At 41.9% G+C, this 26,465-nt stretch overlaps 1 protein-coding gene, 1 non-coding gene and 1 pseudogene across 4 annotated transcripts; 1 reads left to right on the top strand and 2 right to left on the bottom strand.

Annotated features, from left to right (window-relative positions):
- Nucleotides 1-126: 126 nt before the first annotated feature.
- Nucleotides 127-4,773, bottom strand: LOC102904875 (cytochrome c oxidase subunit 5B, mitochondrial-like; annotated as a pseudogene).
- Nucleotides 4,665-24,952, bottom strand: Crls1 (cardiolipin synthase 1). 3 transcript variants are annotated; one of them, XM_076570704.1, is made up of 7 exons: nt 24,509-24,952; nt 22,239-22,376; nt 17,047-17,176; nt 10,724-10,809; nt 9,815-9,883; nt 7,857-7,948; nt 4,665-4,983 (listed from the first exon to the last, which is right to left on the bottom strand). In XM_076570704.1, the coding sequence occupies exons 1-7, from the start codon at nt 24,815-24,817 to the stop codon at nt 4,896-4,898; spliced, it is 912 nt and encodes a 303-aa protein (XP_076426819.1). In that variant the 5' UTR covers nt 24,818-24,952; the 3' UTR covers nt 4,665-4,895. The 3 variants fall into 3 exon arrangements, with proteins under 3 accessions (XP_076426819.1, XP_042132230.1, XP_042132229.1); XM_042276296.2 differs by lacking the exon at nt 24,509-24,952 and adding an exon at nt 23,721-23,866; XM_042276295.2 differs by lacking the exon at nt 24,509-24,952 and adding an exon at nt 23,710-23,837.
- Nucleotides 18,915-18,989, top strand: Trnaa-agc (transfer RNA alanine (anticodon AGC)). The gene has a single exon. It is a non-coding gene; the product is annotated as a tRNA-Ala (tRNA).
- Nucleotides 24,953-26,465: the final 1,513 nt, after the last annotated feature.

Genomic DNA, 26,465 nt, shown 5'->3' with positions numbered 1-26,465 from the left:
TGAGAAGTCAGGACCAGCAACAGAGGGTTGCACCAATGCAAAATGCAAGGAAGCTTGAGTTATCTTGAACGTCTTTTTTTTTTTTTTTTTTTTTTTTTTTTTTACAGAAGTAAGACTAGCTACCTATGGGAGGAGCCAATACAATGGCTAGTCTTTATTAGAGAGAAATTTTCTATCACATTCTGAAAAGTTAACGCAGGGGCTCAGTGGGTCAGCTGGTGAGGCACCAGCTTATAATGGGCTCCACAGCTTGGGCATCGCTGAGCGTCGCCTTTGTGCAGCCCAAACCAGATAACAGTACAGTTGTCCTCTTCACAGATGCAGCCCACTATTCACTTGTTGGTGATGGACGGGACTAAATAAGGGTCTTCCTTGGTGCCTGAAGCTGCCTTTGGAGGTAGCATTTTGTATGGATCCAGTCCCTTCTCAGATGCGATCATGATCTCCCTCTCCAGGTCTGTGGCCTGCTCCTCATCAGTAGGAACACCACCTGCAGAAGCCATGGAGCGTGTTGCAACAGCGCCACCGGGCCCGCGGGCCCTCAGGGCCTGCGCCACCAGAGTGCCCACTCCGCGAAGTAACCTTGAAGCCACCTCGCCCGAGACAAGCAGATGCACTTCCGGGTTAACTTTTTTTTTTTCCCATCACAGGCAATTTATTTTGTTCTATTCATTCACAGTTAATACAGAAAATACTTGGAAACATTTCCATATAATGTTTGACACAGAAATCATCAAATAGAAATATACAATGTTGACAGGAGACAGTACATTTATAATTTATAACTCCAAATGTATTTATAAATTAGAAATGGAAAGATCTACAAATGAAATTATGAAGGTTCACCAAAGTCATTTAATCTGTCACTTTCTCATTCATTTTTGTCTTAATAATATTCTATTGTATGAATAAGCCACATTTTATTTCTCTCCAGTATTTGATAGCTATTTGAGTTGTCTTAACTTTTTTACTATTAGCAACACACTGCTGTAAACCTTCATGTACATGTTTCATAGGTGCACATTTTCAGTAGTTTGAGGATATATTCCTAAGGGTAGAATTGTTGAGTAACAGAGTAACAATGCTTTGCATTTTGACCAACCACCAAACTGTTTTGCCAAAGTGGCATACCATTTTACAATCTCACCAAATCCTTGTTTTTAAGGCTCTGATTTTTGTACAAAAGCATTCAATCATTCTGTCAGACCAAACCAGGAAAAGTAAGCTATAGTTCAGATCTGTTCTAGTCCATTTACTATGCAAAGCCATTCTTGGCGTTTGCAACTCTCAGCCCTTTTGAGTATTCTTGCAGTGTTCACCTTTTCCTCCACTTTTTTTTTCTTCTTTTTTTCTGGTTTATTTCTATCTATTACAAATGTATAAAAAATCCTCCATCAACGCTGCTGATAGCAGCAGAACCTTGAGAAATATACCTTTGGTTTGCCTCAGAAAAGGAACACATATAGAACTGTAAAGTTTATAAAACTGGCACAAAACATTGTGATGTTACAATACCAGTTTTAAGAGTTCAGTGACTAATGGGGAGCCGATGGGATACAAGCAGAACTGTGAAAGCGATCTCACTTAGCCAGCTGTACACGTAGACTGTAAATCTACATTCAGATCATTTCTGAACTAAGACTATCATCTCAGTTTATCTGTTGAGGTCAACCAGAAAACCCTAGAATATACCTTGATTTTTGCAAAAAACAAAATAGGGGGAGGGGTTTCTTCAGCATTTCAGTCCACGAGTTACAGTATCCTAACAGGCAAAGTGTTCTCTCACTGTCAACATAGAATGAACTGCTGCTGGAGGTCAACTTGGGCTTTAATTTGCATTAGCACTTACATGCATAGTAGTCCAAGTTGTTGACCTCATGACTTTAAAAAGTAACTCTAAAAAAGTAAAAATGGCCCTTCTTGGAAGACTAAAGAAAGACATCCAGCCACAGTTGTAAAAAGTCTCATCAAAACAATATACCCTTTTATGAATTATGCCTCAATTTAAAAAAAAAAAAAGTAGCCCCAAATAAGAAGCAGCTCTGAAAAAGAAAATATAACTTAAGATATTTGAAAAAAACAAGGTGAATACAGGTTCAAAAATAATTAAAATACATTTTCTTAAGGCTACCTAGAATTAGGCTTTAAAGAATTCTACCATTTCAAGTTTACCACTAGTTACTAGATACCTATTTACAAACAAGATGTTCACTTTTTTTGTTCCTTTATCAAGAGAAAAATCTACCTTCAGACTATGAGGGTGGTGATGGGGAGGGACTAGAAAACAAGATTCAAACAATCCCATGCAAATACCACATTTTTCAAATGGAAGAACTCCAAACTGCACTAGAAGTTCCAATCACTAAGACACTTTCCATTGAAATGATTTAAGTACAACTACATGGCACCAAGGTTTAGGCCTAATATAGGCCTGACAACCAAGTCCTTGTTTTCTGGAAGAAAGGCCTCAAAAGTCCCACTCAATTCCACATAACAATACTTCAAAGATCAATTAGGTTTTCCTTTCCTTAATATTTTTGTTTTTGACTTCTAATCTTAAATACTAGATTAAAACTTAGCTCATTTCCCAGAAGGCATTGCTTCCCTTTGCTCTATGAAAGAGTCCACCAAGACCTCTTCCTCAAAACCATCTAGCCCCAAGCCTCCAGCCTGTGCTTGTGATGCATCTTTCTCAACATCCTGAAAAGGTAATGTAGGTAAAATATGCTCATAAACATTAAAACTAGTTGTTAGAAAGACGTAACTAGCTTTATAATTTAAGTTTTAAAACATAAATACTTGCAGCTTGATCTGCACTGACAATGATTGTCGGAGCCTAGAATTCAACATTTACAAATTCTCATTCACACACACAAAACACACTATTATCACACAACTTGTGTCTTGAGAGAATCTTCTGCTTTTTAAATCTTTGGCCTCCCAGTCAATCCCAAGTTCAACCAACTTTAACTAAAAGTTCACTCAGAATTTCACCAAGCTTTTCACCCACACATTAATGCTTGTCATATCTTTCATCAGCTGTCAAAATCTGAAGCCTGCTCAGAGATCGCCAGGTAAAAGAAAATAAATGAAATACACAGAGGTTATTTCAAAACAGAACATGACCATCATCAAAAAAAAAATGTCACGATTCCCGATTGGGATCATCCTTTGTTTACTACTAGTAAGAAAAATCCCACGTTGGACTATTTCACACTCCGGCATTGGCCAAAGGACACGAGAGCTGGTTCTGGAGCATACAGTTTCTCACACAGTTGTCCCCAGAGGAACACCAGGGACAAAGTCACGTGAGGCCTCTCCAGTACAGAGGCTGTCTCACAGGGGCAGCGAGGACACCCACTAGTTTGTGGAGATCCCTGAGAGACCGGGTTAACTTCTATTTTTTAACACAGCTCAACAAACTGACTGGAGAGTGTTGTTTGAATCTTAGGTGGTCTTTTAATAAAAAACCCAGAGCCAAATATCAGGGTGAAGCTGAAAGATCAGAGAAACAGAACAGCCAGCCACTAGTTCTTGCCTCTTTGAAATCCTCAGCCTAAAGAAAGTGAGTTCCTATTTCCTCACACCTTATATACCTCTCTCTGCCCTGCCATATTCCTGGGATTAAAGGCACGTGTCCTTCCCAAGCAAAGATATGAGATTTCAAGTGCTGGGATATTAGGTGTGTGCCACCACTGCCTGACCTCTATGTCTCTGATCCTCAGGCAAGTTTATTAGGGTACTCAGTATATCCCCGACAGGAGAGTCTTAATTATGGTTCCACATTACACGTAGGTTAAAGCTAAGGAGAAAGGGCCACCAAAGGCCTCCAGTATGTGAAGGAACCCCAGCTTCCTGACCCTAGCTGCACCCTAAACACAGGGTGTGGCGGGTCTTTAAAGTCAGATGGTCCTGACCAGTTATGTTCACCATGTGAGAGGGAAGTGCTGCATGTAAGTGTACTGCAGAGATTGGGAAACTATGCAGCTGCAAAGACAAACCACGGAACAACCCAAGTGGAAAGAAGGCACGTTTTTCCAAGCTCTTTTATTTTTTTATTGAGTTAACAATAGAAGACTCCCCAAAGCTTTAAAAAAAAAAAAAAGAGACTCTGAAAAATATAAAGTTTTGTATTATTTACATGACATATGAGTACAGGCTGCAATATCATACAAACATCACATTAGAAGTAGTGGGGAGGCATGACGTAATTCTTGGCCTTTTAGATGCAAAGCCTATTACGTATTCTCCTAGTCTGACTCCCATGTTACCTGTTTTCCTAATACATAAACTATTTGGTACCTGAGAGGCTGGAAGACTACTGATAAACTTCAATACCGTCTATTTTATTTGATCTTTTTTATTTTCAAAACTTATGGCATTTTAAGGCTCTTTACACCTTTACCCTACCCCGCAGCTAAGTTTATTCTCACCTTTTCAAACTGTCAGGTATTCACCACATGAAATGTTAATGTGTATATAGATTTAAAATTCAAACATAAAAACTCATAGCCACGCTGTGTAGGGTATATATCTAATCTCAGGAAATCCCTCCTGCTTTCCTGTTTCAATACTATCAACTATGTTTTTTAAAAACATTAAAAAAAAAAAAAAAAGACAATAACTAGAATAATTCATCTCACAAATTAATCAAAAACCTAAGATTAAAAATTCTACATTATAGTTTTATTTGTATTTAAAAATACACTGGAAATTCTGCGTAGGCCCATGATAGAGCTTATCTTCGACGTCCGTTCCTTCGGTTTGAGACATGGTTTGCCTGACAAGTCCTTTCACACGCTGAACACCAAGATGGGGAAAGTCCTGTAGCTTTCGCTGGTGCTGCTGCTGCTGCTGATGCAAGTCGCTTCCTTGCCGCTGGAGCTGGATGCCTCTCATTTGCCCTTTATCACCTGAACAGTTTTCCGACCATAGTGATAATAACTGTATGCTGACGCAGCTGTAGTGAAGGCTGTACAACACCTTGGAGAGAAATGGGACTCAGCTGTCAACTCTAAAAACACTAACAGCAGAAATCATAAAGCACACACGTCAAAGATGGACTAAGAAAACAGAACTGTGTGACAGAACTGTCTAACTACAGAAATCTAAATCCATGACTTCCTTTAATAAAAACTTCATCTGAATTGGTGATGCCAAATGAAAGTCATCTAATTGCCACGGCCTACAGACTAGCAGTGCTAGCAACTGTTTTTCTGACCACAACTCTATGTTCTCATTTTTCTCCACAAAACCAAATTTGTACAGACAACTATAAAAAGACCGGAGAAACACGGCACAAATCTATAGAGCTCTTACTTAGACTGCTTGGGACAGATCTAAAGTCATGCACTACCTTGAAACAAAAACAGGAGAATCTGGTTACATATGGATGCAATTTGAAAGAAAGAAAACTTCCATTGAAGAACCAAAACACCAAGGGGGGAGGACCTTCATTTTATGCAAGAAAATAAAGTTCAAACTGTATCATTTTTAAAAGTCTTTAGTATAATTCACTTTGATTTACCAACCACATTTGTTCAGACTGCTAAAGCATGTTTTAATTATAATTAAAAGTTTATCAAAATGCAAATCAACATGGCAGCCTATTTGGAATGCTTATAAGTTTGATTTTGACACATTTTAAGACATTTACAAATGAGTAATTTGTATGAAGCTTTTTCATAGGACTTTCTTTAGACCACCAGCCCACAAATGATGACAGACTAACTTATTAATTATGAAAGCTTGACCTTAGCTTAGGCTTGATCTCCAACTAGTTCTTATAACTTAAATTAACCCATTTCTATTAATCTACGTTCTGCCATTCTGTATGTCCAACTGTAGCAGTATTGTGTTCCCTGAAATATTGTGCACTCTAATAAACTTATTTGGGGTCAGAGAACAGAACATAACAATATTAAACATAGAGGTTAGGCAGTGGTAGCACACGCCTTTAATCCTAGCATTCCAGAGGCAGAAATCCATGTGTTCAAGGATATAGCCAGGCATGGTGACTCACGCCTTTAACCCCAGAAAGTGAGCCTTTAATCCCAGGGAGTGATGGTAGAAGGCAGAAAGATATATAAGGTGTGAAGACCAGAAACTAGAAACATTTGGCTGGTTAAGTTTTCAGGCTTTTGAGCAGCAGTTCAGCTGAAATTCATTCTGGATGAGGACTCAGGGGCTTCCAGTCTGAGGAAACAGGATCAGCTGAGGAATTGGCGAGGTGAGGTAGCTGTGGCTTGTTCTGCTTCTCTAGTCTTCCAGCTTCACCCCAATACTTAGCGCTAGGTTTGATTTTATTAATAAAACCTGTTAAGATTCCTGCTACATCCAACTCCATGTCAGGCTGGTAAATCCCCCCTCTTTTTCCCAGAGTTCCTCTCTCCTCAGAAGTCCCGCCTATCCTCTCCTAGCTATTGGCCATTCAGCTCTTTATTAAACCAATAACAATGACACATCTTTAGAGTGTGCAAAAAGATTACCCCACAACAGTAATTAGCTCAAGATTCAAAGTGCTAGCTGGGTGGTGGTGGCGCATGCCTTGAATCCCAGCACTCGGGAGGCAGAGGCAGGCGGATCTCTGTGAGTTCGAAGCCAGCCTGGTCTCCAAAGCGAGTTCCAGGAAAGGCACAAAAGCTACACAGCGAAACGCTGTCTCGAAAAACCAAAAAAAAAAAAAAAAAAAAAAGATTCAAAGTGCTTTCACTGTGTGTCCCCCCCACTAGCCTGGATCCTCAACATCACTGTTCAGAATGTCTGCTGAGGGCCCCGTTCACCTGTAGTTATGGCTCAAATGCTACTTCTTATTACTTTTTCTTCCTCTAAAACTCTTAACACATTGGCAATACTTCTCATTCTTCCAAGTTGTGACTGCTAACTTCTATGCTCCAGGCCTGAGAGTAAGGTTAAGAATGACAGCGCACTCTGGCCAGTTATGTTAATTCCCCTCTACTATAAAAAGAGGCTTCTCTGGTGAGGAGCGGGAGATGCACTAACATATGGGTATAAAAATAGGAACCTAGAGGCAACTCATTACTATCTCCGTTTAGCAAAATGATAGTATTAAGTTCTCTCCTAGGATCTATGACTTAGCCAGCCACTGGTTTGGGGTCCTGTTAATGGAAGCAGGCTTTAGTTCTATCTTGTGGAGTAGGTTTTAAATCCAATCAGAAAGTGATTGGTTATTCCCATAACTATTTGTGCCACTACTGCAAACACTTGCTATTGTAGCTTTCAGGGTTCAAGCTGGGCAAAACTTGCTTCTGAGAGACTGTTGAGTGCCCAGCTGCAAATAGAAGAGCTATATCACACTTCCTAACACCATGGCTCAGGGACCATCATGCAAAAAGCAGGGGAAAATTTTAGGAGCCAGAGGTAGTGGGCATTTGCAACAAAATAGTATTTATTGGACATGATGGTGACACTACACACATGAACTTACAGTGGCTATGACTGTACACATGCATAAGACCAGCGCAAGCCAGCTAAAATCTCTGCATGAATACGGTTGGGACTCATGAAGTTCTACCCCTTTTTGAGAAGCTATTGGCAACTAATGGCTGTTGGGGGAAGGAGAATTGGTTTTCTTCAGAGACTTGGCTCCTTAGGGGTTACCCATACCCTAGTACATACAAGCAGCACTAAGTGGACTCATGAGTATTTACAAAGAAAAAAGACAGCAAATAAAATCAGGAGAAGTAGTAGAAGAATAGAAAGAAGGGAACAGGGGATGGTCAGAGCTTTGTCTACCTACTGTTCATTAAACACTTTAAGAACAAAGTCATTCTAGGATTGTCACAGTACAAAGCCACTGTACTGATATTCTCAAAGTAATTCTAAATATAGCTTACCACAGTATCTGAAGATAAATGCTGTCAGCGTAATTGAAAACTGGAGCTGCCAAGGAAGCTGCCACCAAAATTAACTGGACTGCTGTATTTACCTTAAAAATAAAGGCATTATGAATGAACAGTGTCAAATGGGTTCTGTTTTAAGCTTTTGAGGCAAAGGTATACTCATTGTGACACACTCTAAGCATTCTGGATTGAACAGCATTATCCATGCCAAAGTTGGCATTCCTAGGTGAGAATACCTAACAGGTCAGAGTCACCAACTGACCTATCTGCCTACACAGCTTTCTTTACGAGGGTAGTGACAACCATCAGGAAGTACCACATCTTGAATCCCACAGCAGTTCAATGATGCTATACAATTCTTACTAAATTCTTTGCCGTAGTTCCTAGCTATCCATTCAAACAGCTCTGTAAACATGAAACAATGAAGTGGCTTCTCCCTGGGTGAGAGGATCACAGTAAGCACAAGAGCCAAACCCAGAACCCAGACTTCCAAGGCCACTTTACATGCTGCCTGCCACACCCTGTGAGGTCAGAAAACCAAAATGCATTCACTGCCACGATCTCATGATTCCTCTGGGAAATAAGTACTACCTATCCTCAACATCACAAGACAGACCAGAAACAGTCTAAGATGACAGTCTATGAAATAATCTGGGTATGATGCAGTTAAGGAAGGTGTACAGAGACGCAGCTTGGTCCTATTATTCATTCTGCAGTCAAATGACAGTGATCACAGTGTGATTTTTAAAATAAACAACACATTCCATCTGAGAAACTTCCTATAAGAACAAGCGTTTATTGGTGTGTTTGTCCCAGCGCTCCAAGTGATTTTCTATGAAGTTCTATATTCAAATTGTTGCCCTTCACACAAATAAAGTCACATGAAGCTAAAAGCTCCCTGTATGTTGTAATAGTCTGTGCCTGTACAAAGACAATGGTCCCTCTGTCCCAAGGATATCTAATCTGTTACATCTGTCACAAGAAATAGAATGGAAGGATGACTTAAGTGAAGTTATCAATACATTAATATCTTTTTTTCTGTGCAAAGGGTGATGTATATTTATGATCCTGAAAAAGACTTAACAAAACACATTGACAATTTAGAGTAAACTTTTTAGTCCCTTTTCATCTAACACTTAAAAATAAAAGGATTGGGGCTAGAGAAATAGCTCAGCAGGGTAAAGAGACAGGAGATCCCTAGAGCTAAGGCAAGCTCCAGGTTCAGCTGAGAGCTGCCTCAATCATTAATTGTAAAGAGTGAGAGGAAGACTACCTATGCCAGCCTACACATACATACACACACACACACACACACACACACACACACACACACACACACACACATACACACTCACACTCACATACTACATATAGGCACCTGCAATTAAAATGAATGAATGAATGAATGAATGAACAAATGAAAAGGTCTTAGATATGATGTTCTGACTACAGGAAGACAGGAAAAGCACGAGACTCTTCATTGAAATCTTACATCTCAAGAAGCACTTACATCTCACTTTTTACCTACCCTATGATCTCATTCAAGGTTTAATTCTTAGCACATCAACAAAGACAAACTGCATACACTACAGATCTAAGACAATTTAGATGACAGAAGAATTAACTTGAAATTGTCTGTCTGACAATTCTAGCCCTTCTAACCAACACATTTAAATTCGTCTCATTCAAGTTGGTTAAGATGACTAGCAATCAAAAGTGCCTGTAACCAAGCCTGACAACCTGAGTTCAATTCCCAAGACCAACAAGATGGAAAGAGAGAACTGACCCCCACAAGATGCCTCTACCTTCCACACATGTGCGCGTACACACTCCCACACGCATGGTTAAGAATGCTTTCGTTCTAAGCTGATCCTGAGACTTTTACATTCTCTCCAGTCTAATAAAGTTCAGGAAGGACCGACTTCTTTGAAAGGCTGCTGGGAGTCTCTTACCTTGCTGATGAATGTGGGTTTTAACCTAGCGGTAGCATAGCAGGGATTGAAGTACTTAGCTAGAGTTCTCTGCCAAAAGAAAAAAAAGTTTCAATTCATCGTCAGGTTTCAAACAAAAGTTACCAGCGCTTACCCTATGACTATCCCCAATGTATAGGCATCTTCCTTATCATGTTAAATAAGCACTATTTACACACCTTGCTAATCATTCTAGGCTACGGAAAATAAGATTCTTTAAAATATAGATCTGTCAAGTTCTACAACATTGTATACAATTGCTCTAACAAAGTTTGCTCCATCACATATTTTCCCCAAAGAAACTTATGTTATTCTGTTTTACAGGTTAAAACAAAAAATAAATAAAATATATATCTATTTTTCTGAGACAATGCTATACTTATATACTCAAATATTTATAGAACCAGTGAACTAGTATGTAGCAAGTCATTCCATTCTTCTATGACTAATTTAAAAAATAACTTCTAAATCATCCATGGTGAGGCTAAATGAAAATACATAGCTCGAAGCTAGAAACGGCTCTAAGAGTGAGGTGCTTGGGGCCTGGTTAGCTATCCCAGGTTTCATATACCATCAACTGAAAAGCTGAACTTAATAGAAATCACTTTTTGGTTTTTTTTGTTTGTTTGGTTTTGTTTTTTGTTTTTTTTTTTTTTTGAGATTAGGAATCTGATTGTAGTCCTGTAGACCCCAGACTAGTCTCAACCTCATGGAGATCTACTTGCTTCTGCCTCTGGAATAATGAGATAAAAAGCATGTGTCACCATGCCCAGGCAGAAATCCAGCTTTTAAAACACACTACTAGTGTGTTCAAATTAGTCTCAGAAAGTGAGGTTGCACTCAACAGAATATATTTGTAAGTAATGTGAAGGACTGTTTTCTGAAACTTACCGGTGTTGGCAGAGTTCGGTATCTGACATAAAAGACTGCAGCGATCAACATTACATCTCTTGAAATTATCATGTAAGTGAGTGGGACTGAAAATCAAATATAAAGATCAGTAATGAGGAGTCTGAAGATTACAAACAGATACTGTGACTGCAGAAAAGCCCACTCAGCCTCACACTAACTGATGCTTTCCATAAGTAAAAACTTTGTGATAAATACTTATTGATGATTCAGGCCCTACAGTGAAGCCCTGGTCTTTTTATTCCTTCTTGTAAGCAGAATGACCTGCAGACTGTGGCTCTGTGACTAATCTGCCTCCAGAATTCTGATCCACTCACCACTTTTGTTCTCTCGTGTGTCTGCCTATAAACTGCAAGTCTGTACATACTAGTGTGAGCTACACCCAGCCTCTCCACACCCCACTCTTCTCAGCTTTGTCCTGGGAAAATGATATCATGCTCACTGGAATCCAGTGAAAAGTAATGATAAGGAGGTTAAACGGGGGTGTAAGAGAAGTTAAAATATCTTCAAGTCTCAGGATTCCTTGTATCTGAATTTTAGTTTGTTTTCTAAAGAGCATTTACACACACAGTTTACATACAGAAATACAAAAATATTTTTACTCTTGTGCTAGTTCCTACCCACATAACTATTATTCTTCTCTCTGCCCAGCCTGGCAATCAATTCTTATCACAGGCTGAGTCTCCCTTATCCAATGTGCTTGGTCAAGAGATGTTTCAGATTTCAGTTTCTTGGATTTTGGAATATTAGCACATTGCCAGCTGAGCATTACTAATCACCAAACAATCCAATACCCCAAGCTGTTTGTCACTGGGGATACTCAACTCATATTCTTCAGGTTTTCCAGCATGGTCCCAGGGCCATAGCCAACAAGAGGATATTTTAGATGGGAGGACAGGGAACTTACTTCACTTTACAGCCTTCTGTACCATATAAAGTTTAAACCACAATTCTGTATCTTCTACAAAATAAACTTAATGGAAAAAATCCTGAATTCAAATCATATTTCAGATATCCTTTTTGTGGTATTTTCAAACAGCTCAAAGGTAATCTGAGGCTGTGTTTAGGGCCCTCTCCAGTTCTGACATTCTATTGGCTCTGCACCTGCAACTATAAATCAAACTGAATTTGCCTTGCTCTCACCCTCCACGACAGTGCTGTTCAAAGAGAAAATGTGTCTAGCAGAGCATGTGACTCTAGTAGCCAGTCTACTATTAACCACATGAACCATATTTTTAGATGCACTTTCTTAATGATTAAACAAATACTTCTACAGTAAGCATTAGCTGATAAATTAACAATAACCACACTTTAAAATACAGCTAACCTCTGCAAATCAAAATCAGTAACTGTGAAGGAACCGGAGCAGGGATGAGGTCTGTGGAATGCAGACTGGGCAGTGCTCTGGAGTCATTCCAGCACCAGGCCCTGGCAGTACTCTGGAGTCATTTTACTGCCTGCAACCACCTGGTGGGCCACTTCCAAGTAAAATAATACTCTATCTGTCATAAATATACAATTCCACTTATGTGCTCTTAACAGCATGATTTAAAAAAAGAAAAGCAGCAAAATTAGAAGTGGAGGGGAGATGAGTAAACAAGACACAGAAACTTTAACCTCCTCTCTCAGTCACTGACAAGAGGACCAAAGGGAGGGGAGCAGGGAGTGAAGATGTGAACCTTTCAACAAGACTCAAAACTACACTTACTGAGCTTCCACAGAGGACATCACAACACAGGACGGCAGCACATCCATTCACTGAAGAACGTGTTTATAAAATCTGACTGATACAGGTTGGAAGACTAAAGTCACAGAGCATAGTCTCTGAACACGCAGTAAAGCTTTCAACCATTAACAAAAGACACCTACAGAATCCATACAAACTGACAACTAAAACACATTGCTATCTTGGTTGTAGTGGGGATTGAACACAGGGCCTTGTGCACACTAGAGAAATGTTTTGACCCTGAGCCACACCCCAACCTAAGAAATAGTTATTAGACAGACAAGACAGACAAAGAACTATCAGGAAAATATTCTGTCTCGGACAGTGACAAACCCCTAACAAACACAGAAACTGCTGTGAAAGTGATACATGCGGAAAGTGCAGTCGCATGGGAACTTCACAAGAGCCAGGAAGCAATGAGCAATGTGCCCATCTCCAGGCTGTGCTGCGCTGTCCACACAGCCAGGAGCACTATCAAGAACCTAAGGGTGACTTATCAAATAGAAAGGTACAGCAAATGGAGAGAAACACTCGATTTTGAAGCTTTATACTTTGATTTGGTCATTTCTTATTGATTATATGCTAGAATCATTCTCTGAATTTCATTGAAAAGACTTATCTAGTGTGTGAGCACGTGGGTGGGGGACACACGTGCTGGCAGAGGAGGTCAGAGAGCTGACTGTGGGGTCCAGAGGATGGAACTCAGGTCCCTTCCTCAGCACCTTACTCGCAGAGCCATCTCACTGGCCCAGCAGAACGGCATTAATCTACTGGGTTAAATAAAGGATCTCATCAAAATTTTAATCTACTTATGTTTTAATATAGCTACTAAAAATGTTTCATTACATATGGCACCTTTTTTATTTCTACTAGAAGAACTGATAAATAAAAAGGGGTCAAGGAAAGCCCAGAGAGGCAGAGAGAGAAAAAGGGAGGAGATGACATATTTAATGACATAAATAATCAGTGAGTCTTTTCAAACCCAGATTTGGTTCATTAGGAGTCACAGAACTGGCAACACGTGACTAATCAAGAGAAAAACAGAAGGAAGTACGACTCGAGATGAAAATGAGGACGTTACTGTGTACCACATATCTACAGTACCAACAAAAAGGTGCTACGAAAGAAGTCACTTCTTTTTGAGTTTTCTTTTGGGGGGGTGGGCGGTTCAAGGCAGGGTTTCTCTGTGTAGTTTTGGTGCCTGTCCTGGATCTCTCTCTGTAGACCAGGCTGGCCTCGAACTCACAGAGATCTGCCTGGCTCTGCCTCCCAAGTGCTGGGATTAAAGGCCTGTGCCACCGCTGCCTGGTGCAACTTCTTTTTTTTTTTTTATTCTTCAGAGCTGAGGACCGAACCCAGGGCAAGCGCTCTACCACTGAGCTAAATCCCCAATCCCAAACTTCTTAATAATATAAATAAAATAGATAAGTTCCTAGGTAAAAAAAAAAAAAATCACAACTTGCAAAAATGCACAAAAGATAAATTATTAAACTGAATTACCCTAGAACAATTAAAGAAACAATTAAAAAATTAATCACTTTTCAAAACTCTCAACAGCTTCAACAAATTCTATCAAACACTCAAGATGAAAAACTGTAATGTCACATGAATACCACTCAAGCACTGAAGAAAAAAAGTCAGTGACCTGTTTGATAAGGCAAGTTACAACACTGGTATTAAAAAGAGGGACCCAGTGAGAATGCTGACACCAAGAAAAAAGGACAGCAAATGCTGATGAGAGTGTGGGGAAGAGGAACGAATCCTTATTCACGGATGATGGGCATGCAACCACTACAGAGACCTGTATGGAGCTTCCTCAAGAGACAAAACAGCTACCATATAAGCCAGCTACGGCACTAGAGTACACGGCAGAAGGACTCCAGGAACTGCCTGTTTACTGCTGCACTATTCAAAACGTCAGGAAACTCAAACAGCCTCGATGCTCATAAGTGAATGGATGAAAAAATTTCACACAGTTAAAAGAAAAAGGAAGTCAGGACATTTGCAGCAAATGGGTTGGAAATCGTTATTCGGCTAAAAAGTCAGACTCAAAAACACACATTTTCTCTCATGTAGAACTTAAATTTAGAAATGTACATGTATGAATGTACACGTGTGTGCATGTATGCGAGTACTTATGTTTTTGTAGGTCATAAAGCTGGAAAGAGGATCCTTAAGAATAAGATCTTAAACAAGGTGGGTGCCGAGCAGGTCATGGCATACATGTCTAACAGGAAGCAGAGGGAACTAGAGGATGAAAAGGGTCCACTGGAGGCAAAGAGGGGAATGACTGAGAACAATGTGTATGACACCTATGTATGAAGATGCCATGATGAAACCCATTACTTTATATTATAACTTGTAAAGCTAATTTAAAAACCAACAAAGATTTTTCAAGAAACAAATTCCAGGCTATAGCTTGGGGATTTAGCTCAGTGGTATAATAATGCCTAGCAAGTATAAGGCCAGTGGTGGGGGCAAAAATCACAAAGAACACCCCCCACAAAAAAAGTAGGCCAAGCTAATCTCATGAATCTGAGTGAGAAATATTCAACAAAATACTATCAAACCAAGCCCAACAACATCTCCAGAATGTATCCTGGCCAAGCTGGATTTTCACCAGGACTACAGGTTGTTTTAACACTAGAAAAACAGTAATGCAACTCACCTCGTAATAGCAGCTTAAAGGGGGAAAAATGCTAGACCAGTAATATGGCAAGAAAGAGTTCTCAGTGCTCCATCAAAATAAACACTTGGAAGAAATTTCCAAGAAAAACTACTTAACTTGTAAAGAGGATCTACAAATCCCTACAGGAATCACCCCACAAAGTGGTTGTAAAAGCTTTGTCTGAGCTGGGGTGAGTCAGGCTTGCTCCTGCTCAGCATGAGACACACAGTACGGTGAGGAAGTCAGAGAGATAAAAGAAATAGTCATTAACCAGAGACCGTGCATACTGGGCCTGAAGATGAGCCAGCAGAACTGAACAGAGTCAGAGGGAGAAAGCTTTATTAGACAGGTAGGTTAACATCGGGAAAAAAACAATTGTCGTCACATCAATAACAGCGATCATCACACAACACTTCAACCTTCCACTGGTAAGAACATTAAGAACTATCAAATACCTGAGAATAAATCTGTCAAAAATTTATCACTGTCTTGGAGAAAATTAAAAACTCTGAAAGACATCAGACAAGGCCTAAATACATAGATACATGGCATTTGTGACCAATAAAAAATGTCAAATTTTCCAAAGAGATCTATACATTCCATGTACCCAAATCAATTAAATCCCCAACAGATTTTTATTTTCCCTTTGGAAAAAGCTAATTCTAATATCATACACACTGGAAACAGCTAAGAATATCTAATAACCAACAATGTGTTATTACTTATTAATAGAAATAACTAATGTCTTGAGCATTTAGAAAACCGGCATCAAGCTGGATGAGCATCATACTTCATCTACCAGACACCAACAATGGACACTAATGGAAAACAATACAAGACCAGAATGAGACACCACTACACTTCCACCAGACACCAACAATGGACCAGCTTCCATTCTCAAATCCCACTTCTAACTCTCAGGGGGATGAGGAAGAAAAACTACTTGAGAAATACAGCCTAAGCACAAAATGAAGAACCAGAGTGGCATGACAACACATAACGAAAGAGACCATGAAGTTTCAGAGTATTCAGATAATGCATATGTGTATATGATCTGAAACTGAACAATAATGAATAATGTGGGGGCTGGAGAGATGGCTCAGTAGTTAAGATCACTGGTTGTTCTTCCAGAGGTCCTCAGTTCAATTTCCAGCAACCATATGGTGGCTCATAACCATCTATAATGGGATCTGATGCTCTCTTCTATCATGTAGGCACACATGCAAATTGAGCACTCACATAAATAAATAAATCTTTTTAAAAAAATGAATGAAGCAAAATTTACAGATATCTTCATAGTATCAGAGTTCCCATTATGAATAAACTGTACTTAATAAAGATAACCCTGGGGGCTGGAGAGATGGCTAAGCGGTTAAGAGCACCGGCTACTCTTCCAGAAGACCTGAGTTTGATTCCAGGACCCACACTGATGGCTCACAACTGTCTCTATCTTCAGTCCCAGAGGATCTGACACCCTCTTCTGCCTTCCGTGGGCACCAGGCACCAAGTGGTGTACAGATATACATGCAGGCAAAATATACATACCATATACATAAAATAAAAATTGAAAAAAAATCAGCAACTTATGAAGATTTTAAATTACTTCTAAATATCTGTGTGCTAAAAACACATAATGTATCACCAAAAAATTCTGGGGTATTATGAATAGGTACTGAACTATTACCTCAATTAATTTTAGACAAAGTCATAAACAAACTGTTTCTCCTAGTGTAACAAGGACACAAATTCTACAATAAACAGTGTGACAAGCAAAACAGTTTATTTGAAATTGAGGAAACAGTTTAAAGTTGAAAATATATTTTGGAAAAAAAACTATTTCTCTTAAGAGAAGGCCTGAGCTCACTACCATTGTTCTTCCCTATTATTGAAAGTACACATGAGTGTTCTTACCTGGAATAAGATCTGCATAGGTCAAGCTAACATATAAGATGCTGATAAGAACTTTATCAGCAAGTGGATCAAGAGCACTTCCCAAAGCTGATTTTTGATTGGCCCAGTTTCGAGCAATAAATCCATCCAACTGAAAATAGAAGTGTTTTTTAAATAAACATCATAATAGGAACAGAATAGATAATTTGAAGCTTAAGAAACACCAGAAAAACAACTATGCTTTCAGATAATGCCAGCCAAATCTCATTTCTTATCCCCAAACATTCTTTCTCACTCCTTTTAGCTTTTAAAACAGTAATTACCTAAATGATAGATCTCCTTCTCCTCCAAGGGGTCCTACTGACTTCTCACTATTTTCACAACATGCCCATGTGGGATGAACCCAAACATAAATGTAGAAATATAGAGCCCCACAAAACTCACAGAAGGCATGACTGACAGAGCTGGGAGTAGGAGCCTACTGTTTTGAGCCGTAACGGCTGCTATTGCATCTAAGAACTACTTTTTAATTGTGAGACACTCAGCTTTTACATCCCTATCTATTTTACTGTATTACCTGACTCTTGTGGTTTTTGTTTTTAAATTTATGTGTATGTGTAACTGTAAGCCATGTATCTGTGTGTGTATGTGTGTGTCTGCAGAGGCCAGAGGAGACTGTCAGATCCTCTGGAACTGGAGTTACAAGCAGCTGGGAGCTGTCTGATGTGGGTACTGAGATTCAAACTCAGGTCCTATAGTAGAGCAGGAAGCACTCTATAGCTGAGCCATCTCTCTTTAACTTTAAAATGTATTTTGTTCAGAGAGCTAGAGTGTATTTAGTGAAAAGAGCACTTGACTAGCTTCTGTGAGGCCCTGGGTTTGATGACCTGCATATTTCTTTCTCTTTCTCTCTCTCTCTCTCTCTCTCTCTCTCTCTCTCTCTCTCTCTCTCTCTCTCTCTCTCTCTCTCTCTCACACACACACACACACACACACTATTAATTCAATGTTCTATGTATTACCTATATTTGAAAGAAAAACATAATCCTCTGTACCTACCCTAACTAAAATGCTAATACTTAAACTACTTTTTTTTTTTTTTCATTTTTCAAGACAGAGTTTCACTATGTAGCCCTGGCTGACCCGAACCCACAGAGGTCTGCCTGCCTCTGACTCATGAATGCTGGGATTAAAGGAGTGCACCAACATACCCAGCACATTACTTCTTTAATTACTTACTTTGATTAGAAACAATATTTTAACCTAGATCACACTCGATTGCCAAGCTTTTTACCATAAAAACTGAATCTCTAGCCTAACTCAAGAAGGGCCAGACTCGCATCATCAGGGACACAAAAAGGGTTAAAAGAGATGCTGTGACATGACACAAGGCAGAAATATCTGCCTTGTTCATCCTAGGCTCAATGTATAGCACTTATTTTATTTAACTCTATACTTCAACAAATGTTTGAAATCTCCACTTTTATTTCTAAGAAAACAATAAAACTAACTTATGTGCAATGAGGCATGATGCCTTTTAAAGATACTAAGTCCTCCATGTTGCAAGTATTCCAATAAGTTAACGGAGAAACACATACCCAGAAGTGGCTGAGGAGTTGGTCTAAGCCTGACACACAGAAGGCCAGAGGATGAACCCAGGCACAACAAAACAAAACCCACAGCAACAACACAGACACAGCAGCAGAACAGACTGCAATGCCGGCTCTGTACTCCCTTCCTGCATGACTTTGAACAAGGCATTTGACCTGGCTTTCTTTCTGCTTGAAACAGGCAACACCATCTACCTCAAAGCCTTGGCTGCCTTCAGCACAGTATGATTAATACTTGTTCAGTCTCTTAGCAAGTCCTCAAAAAAGCAGTTACTAGGGGCTGGGGATTTAGCTCAGTGGTAGAGCGTTTGCCTAGCAAGCACAAGGCCCTGGGTTCAGTCCTCAGCTCCGACAAAAAATAAAAAAAATAAAATAAAAAAAAAAATAAAAAAGGCAGTTACTAACTACTCCAGTCACAACTAGAACAATCAGCTGTCTTCTTCCCTGCCCCCTTCCCCTGTAATTTTTAGTTATTTATTGTTTATTTTGAGACAGGTTCTCTTAACTCTGAAGCCTGGAACCTACCATGTAGACCTGATTGGTCCAGAACCTGCAGCTATCAGCCTGCCTTTGGTGCTGGGATTAGAGATCTGCACCACCATGCCCAGCTACTTTCTTAAGTGGTTAGAGGTAATGCTGATTAACCAAGTGTCTATAATGGGGAGTTACGGCCTTGAAGAGCCACTTTTGGTACTGTTTCTGTTCTTCACTTCCCGCTGTGGCCATTATTACTCTCCTGTCCTCACTGTTCCTCTAGCCCACCTCACTCCTTGGCAAACAAGAACAACTCCTTTCACTGCACTTCATCCCTCCCACAATACCACTACCATGCACTTCAGGCCTGCATGCAAGTGGCTAAACACCGCTCCAAAAAATACATAGATGGGCTGACGATCTCATGAATTCAGGACATAAGCCTTCTGCGGACACTCAACGCCTAGCTATATCTATTGACAGTATTATCTTCTCTTCTGCTTTTACCCCTGACCTACTTCGTTCCCACTAAATGCTCTCATTCTGGCCACGGCTATGTCTGCACTTTCCCAGAAGAAAAGGGTTAAAAAGACAACTGGTACTTCCCTATGTTGCACCTAGTACACTGCTCAGCTACACTCATCCTGTGTTCCCTACTCAAATCCCACCCTTCACTTTACTACTCAGCTAACGGAAAATATTCCTCAGCACACCTGTCTTTAAAACAACCCTCTCGCCGGGCGTTTGTGGCGCACGCCTTTAATCCCAGCACTCGGGAGGCAGAACCAGGCGGATCTCTGTGAGTTTGAGGCCAGCCTGGGCTACCAAGTGAGCTCCAGGAAAGGCGCAAAGCTACACAGAGAAACCCTGTCTCGAAAAACCAAAAAAAAAAAAAAAACCCTCCCATGGCCCTCTTCCTCTATTCTCCTACAAAGCAAAATCTTCTTAAAAGCAGTGCCAGCCATTACCATTCCTCATGTGCTTATCAACTTAGGCCCATCATCCTCACACCTCTAGAAAGTTCTCATGCAGACCACCAATGTGTTCTGCATTTCCAGATCATGTGACCTGCACACAAAAGCAGCACTTCTGTCACTTACTCCCTGGGACATGCACTGCCCAATCTTCCTTTCTCACTATCCCTAACACCCTCGCCAGGCTTCTGGTCCTTTACTAATTGTCCACTTCTCCCTTTCACTTACTGGACTGACCTCACTTAGATCTGATTAGTCAGCTCCCAATCTGTCCTCTTCTGCTCTACACTGCCACATTCAACCTGAAGCAAGAGGTATCAGGAGCTCAGTTGTTTTCCCCTAAACCCTGTCCTGTCTCAAGGGTTCTCCATCCCCCAGTGTTACCACCAAGTATCTGATTTTGAAGATGGGGGTGGTTTGTGGGAAGGGGTGCCTTGGTGATACTATTTTACTCCCATTCAACCTGTCCAGTATATTGACTTATCAATACTTTATTCAGAACATTATCCAAACCCATCCACTTCTAACTCCAAACTCCAACTCAGTCTAAGCTACTTCCTCCTCACCAGCTGCTTGGCTTCCAACTCTTGCTGGCCTAGAGCCTACTTCCCACACCATCAGATCTTGCCATTCCCCTGCTTAAAACCAGTGAGTGCGGAGGCATCCAAATCTCCATGGAAAAAGTGCACAATATGGTACCAGTTAATTCTGATTCCCATACACGTCATACTTATTAACGGGGTGTCTCACTTATGAAAGCCATTTCATGTGACAGTTGATCCCCTACCCCACAAATTAACAAATATAAAAGGTGATTCCAATGTCTGGGGGGGGGGGGGAGAAAACAAAAACAAAGCCAACTTTACTATCTAAACTATTTCATTATCAGTCTAATGTTCTAGGACAGACTTTCAGACCACACCAGTAACTAATGGAGAGACCTTAGGCTTCAGGGGGACGAAGAGGCACCGCAGAAAGGGGGAGAGACGAGGAGAATGGGGACAGATGGGGACAAAGGAGAACTGCCATCTGTGAAGGAAAGGCAGGAGCTCATGGGAAAGGCTGTATCTGATGCACAGTCAGAAACCGTAAGACAATGCAAATGCTCCCCATCCACCTTCAAGACCTCCAGTTGGTTCTCCACTGATCACTAGCACTACAGTTACTAGGCAAGTATTGTGGCTATGAACCACAGAAGAAAAACAAACATTTTTAAAATGCTGTACAACCTTTACTTTGGGGAAATCAGTTTTCTACTCTCATTAAATAATTATTGAGCAAAAATATTAAAAGCAAATAGGGTTGAAGACATAAATTTATCTCCTATCCAGGTACAAACACATCTCCCAGCATTCCCCTGAGAAAAAATTGCTTCCATTTTCACATGCTCAAAAGCTCTGATCTCAGGTTTTTCCTCTGTCCTTCTCCCCACTGTGTTTGTGGGCATGGAATTTTATAAGCCATTTCAAATCCTCTGTGAAAAGGTCATACACGATGGCAGTGGCTACTCAGCAAACGCAGTAGCGTCTTCTATCATAAAATTGTTTCCCCGATTCTAACTTGGTAGCACACTCCCTAAACTGACAGTGTGCTGTCAAAGAGCCCCCTCCTTGTCCATGTGCTGAGGAAGTTGCTGAGGAAGGAGGAAAAAGGACGGATGCCCATCTCAGACCAAGGCCTAAATGCACAGCAGACCTAGGTATTCCTGAATGACAGCCAGCCTCTAAGCAAACCCGGCCTTCGCCAGCTCCCGGCCACATCCTCTTCCACCTCCCTGCAGACCAGACTATTTCCTTCAGAGTAGACACAAAAGAGTCCCAGACCTTCTCTTTATTCTACCACTACAGCAAGCACTCGGCTCTGGAACATTCCTATGGGTGTTTCTTTCTTGAAGAAGTTAAAAACAAAGGGTAAAGACTGCCCTCTCCTGGGGCTCTCCACGACCTTTACACTTTAGATCTTTATAATCTTTTCTAGATCTTCTGGATCTTATAAAAGCAGCTCCACATGAACGCTAAAGACAAGTCCTTACACAAAGTACTAGATCACTCATGCTGAGGACGCCCTTCCAGGAAAGCTGAGTCTGTGCTCCAGGGGAGTTATAGAAAATGTAGGATTTGGAAGGGAGCAAAAAGCAAACAAATTCATAACTTACCAAATCCGTTAGCCCAGCTAGAGCAAAAACACCTAGTGCAACATTAAAATCTTCTTCAAGGATCAGATAGCCCAACACGGGGGCCAAGCCAATTCTTGTCATTGACAGCATATTTGGGATTGTCCATGGATTTTCATACTGAAAGACAAAGACGGCACAATTGGAATAAAATGCTACAAACTCATACTTTAACATACATGGAAATGGAGAGTTCTGTACATCTTTCCATGGAGATGTTGAGACACTTTCTCCTCCCTCGAGTAAAGAACTGGGGGTGTTCACAGCTCCCACTTGGGAGTTTTGGTTCCTTGAAACTTCACTTGGAGCCCAGCTGTTAGAAACTGGCACTGACAAGAGGCTCCTTGGCAGCTGCCCTGAAGGACAACCCTTCTTTGCCAAACAGAAAATCATGAGGGCACTTCAACTTTCAAACTCTTCAGCCCAGCAAAGCTGAAAACACCAAGAAGATGTCTTTCCCTGGAGCCTGAACTGCTTCTCAGTAGTCCAGACAGCTGATTCCACCCCACTGGACTTTGTCTTCAAAGAACCATTTTAACATCTTTTTAAATCAGTAACCAATTCGCCTGAACCTTAACCTTTTTAGAAAAAAAAAAAAAGGAGGCAGGCTGGTGAGCTCAGTAGGTGTGGATACTTGCCGCCAACTCTGACAACCTGAGAGCAGACACTCCATGTGTCCACTTGCATGTGTTTTAGCAAGTATGCATACTCGCACCAAAGGGAAAAGGGGGCAATGTTCATTTCTCAAGATATCTTAAAATCTCATGAGCCACCCAGCTCCTAAGAAAAGGTATTTATTTTATAAATAGAACCCAACAGAAAGCATACCAGTATAGGGGGATAATGGGATGGTTGTTGGAGTCAGGTGAGAATACGGTCACTGAAAATTACAGAACTTCAAATTCTACTACACCAAATCAGAAGCAATACAGCCCTCTGCTCTGGAATCTTCTATTCAAAGGAGGACCACATTATAAAGTTGTAAGAAAACAGGCTCATTTACACGCAGGTTCAAAAGATTAGAACGTTTCTGAAACTTAAGAAAAGTGTCAGGCTGGTGAAACAGATCGGGGACGCCGTCCCGACCTTTGTGCATGTAAGGAGGACAAGCCTGTTGACCACACTGTGGTACAAAGTCAAACACTGATCCAATACCACAGCAACTCACAAAGGCTGGGAAGGGGGAAAGGCAGCCGGTGGCTGAGGGGATGAGATACAAAGCAAAAGCCAGGAATGGAGAACTTCAAAGTCAGTCTGATGTGCCCACCGGGGCAAGACTAAGCCGAGAGCTGCAAGCACCGTCACGTGGCAAACACACAATTACAACTGGATAGTAAGTTACTGGGCCAGTGAAGGGGGCCGGAGCCCTACACAAAAGTTCACTCATATCTAGTTATTACATCTGTAAAAGTCAACACTGGGAACTTAATCTCAGATTACCCAACCAGATAACCTGTGGCATACTCGGCCAACTGTGCTGGGAAGGGCTTCAGCCAGGTTGAGGGCAACTTCAAAGTATCCAGCGTTCAAGCTCCAACAGGCTTTAAAGCTATTCCTGAAGTTGAGACCCCTGCCGGGGTGTGGCCACCTCAGCCCATGCTGGGTAACTGAGGAAAGCAGAGCAGTTCAGGGGGCCTCTGAAGACCTAACAATTGAAGATGTAATAATTGCATGAGCTTTGCCAACATGACATCAAAAGCTGTGCCACACTCATGCTCTGGCGTCTCCTGCCTGGGAAGTCATTTTAGCAGCTAAGGTGGACAAATACCTCCTCTGTTACCTCGAGAGTAGTCTTAAGTTTCTATAATACAAAGTTGAAAGATCTTCTCATTACAACCTAAGCTAAATAACTGTCCTCCGTGTTATTGTAAACGATGACCAGAGGCCAAAGGATGACGAACCACATCTGCACAAGCGAACAGACGGACCGCTCTTCAGATGCCTCCGAACTCACCCTATACACTGAAGATTCACTTCGAAAACTTAAAAACAGATTTATAACTAGACGAGCGACAGCTATTTTGACCAATGCAACGTGCAGACAGACACCCCTTCCAACAACGGATGTGGACGGAAGAGAATTAGAGTGGATTCTAATTTGGCCAGAGACCGTACCCGGCTGGGGCTCCCCGAACTTCACGGCGACCGAACGCCCCGCCTGCCCGTAACTTCCCAGAACACCGGCTGAGTGTCGCGACAGAGCGCCGGGCCCGTCCCCTGCCTCCCGGCGCCCCGCCGACCCTCGTACGTACCGGGCTGGCGGCGCTCGCCGGGACCCACCGGGCGCCCGGGGCCTGCGCGGTGGCGCCTCCTCCGGCCGCGGACTCCGGGGCCGCCTTCCCCGCGCCCGAGCAGTGGTTCCGCGGGCCGGCGCCGCCGGGCAGCCGCAGGGCGAACGCGGCCGGGCGCAGCCGCCAGCGCTCGGCCAGGCAGCCCAGGCAGCAGGCCGCGGGCGGCAGCAGGGCCCTGCGGGAGCCGCCCCTGCCGAGCCGCGCCCCCGGCGGCCGGCCGGCCACGCGGAGGGGCCCCCACGCGCCGCGCGCCACGCGCCACGCCAGCATGGCCTTGCGGCCGCCGCGGACTCCGAGTGTCGAGAGCTCAGCACCCGGCCGCCGGCTTCTCCGCAGATGTCCGGCAACGCCGAGGCCGCAAGGATGTCTCCATACTGATTTCCACACTCCGGCACGTCCCCCTTATACGGGTGGCCCGGAACCGTCAAGGAAGGCCGCTCTCACGACACTTTCACGACACCCAGCAGCTCGGCTCTCCAGCGCCCTCGGGCGGCAGCGGCAAACACGGGTGGCCAAGGCCGGCGGGCTCCTGCCCGGTGCAGCTCGTTCGCCCCGCAGGCTAAGCAGAAATGACAGGCAGGGTAGACCGTGAGAGAGTGCCACGTGGCCGCAGGAATCCAGTCATCTCAGGCTCCCGCCCGAGACCGTCTGCTGACAAGTGGCTCGCCAGGTGTGCGTGTCACTCTGTGTCCACCGGAGGAGATTTAAAGCACTAGTGATGGAATGAAAGTATTAACTACCCACCCTGGTTTTTGAGCACTAAGTGCATTATGAATAGGTCCAAAGAAGCAATGAAGAATGTCAATACCAATCACTCTTTACTTGGAAAAAGTGTTTACTGTATAAGCTATTGTGCATTTAATCCTATCAACAACGCTAACAAAGGTTTTCTTATTGCCTTTACTTTTATAGGTATGGAAATGGATGCACAGAAGGAATTTTATTCTTTTTTATAAAGTTTTTAAAAATTTATTTTTATTTTATGTACATTGGTGTTTTGCCTGCATGTATGTCTGCTCATATATGTCGGATCCCCTGGAACTGGAGTTACAGGATGTTTGAGGTGCCATGTGGGTGCTGGGAATTGAACCTGAGTCCTCTGGAAGAGCAGTCAGTGCTATTAACCACTGAACCATCTCTCCAGCCCGCAGAAACTTGTTTATTCTTAAGAAATCCAAACTAGGAACAAATCTAACAATGAACCTGTTGTTTAAGTTACACATTAGTGGTACATTGGCTTTCTAACCTAACAAACATGTGCCTACCTTTTGTTACAGTGTTGGGCTTGAACCCAGGGCCTTCCCAGGCAAGGTACCAGTGGAAGGCACCAAGTCCTGTTAAACTGGGGGACGGACTGTGTGCAGTCTTTCCACTATCCTCCTTAAGTCCAGTCTGTGAAAGCATATAATCACCTGAGGATGTTCTTAAGGCTCAAATTAAATTTGACGATTATAGACTTGAGGAGCATTTTATCAAGATCACTTTTAATTAATTTTATTTTATTTTTTATTTATTTAAACAGCATCTCTTTGTGTGACCCTGAATGGCCTGGAACTTGCTTTGTAGACCAGGTTGGGCTTGCACTCAGAGATCTGCCTGGCTCTGGTATTAAAGTGCTGGGATTAACGGCCTGCACTACCTTGCCCAGCTATCTTTAATAATTTCTTGTACACCCACTGGAACACTGCCATTAAGAGAAAAATCTAGCCGGGCGGTGGTGGCGCACGCCTTTAATCCCAGCACTCGGGAGGCAGAGCCAGGCGGATCGCTGTGAGTTCGAGGCCAGCCTGGGCTACCAAGTGAGCTCCAGGAAAGGCGCAAAGCTACACAGAGAAACCCTGTCTCGAAAAACAAAACAAAACAAAACAAAACAAAACAAAAAAAAAAAAAAAGAGAAAAATCTAGGGATCACAGAAAT

The sequence above is a fragment of the Peromyscus maniculatus genome, chromosome 4, assembly GCF_049852395.1.
Source record: "Peromyscus maniculatus bairdii isolate BWxNUB_F1_BW_parent chromosome 4, HU_Pman_BW_mat_3.1, whole genome shotgun sequence".
In the NCBI taxonomy this organism is placed as follows: Eukaryota; Metazoa; Chordata; class Mammalia; order Rodentia; family Cricetidae; genus Peromyscus; species Peromyscus maniculatus.
The sequence above is the reverse complement of the archived record's forward strand: the minus strand, read 5'-3'. Positions and strand labels throughout refer to the sequence as shown.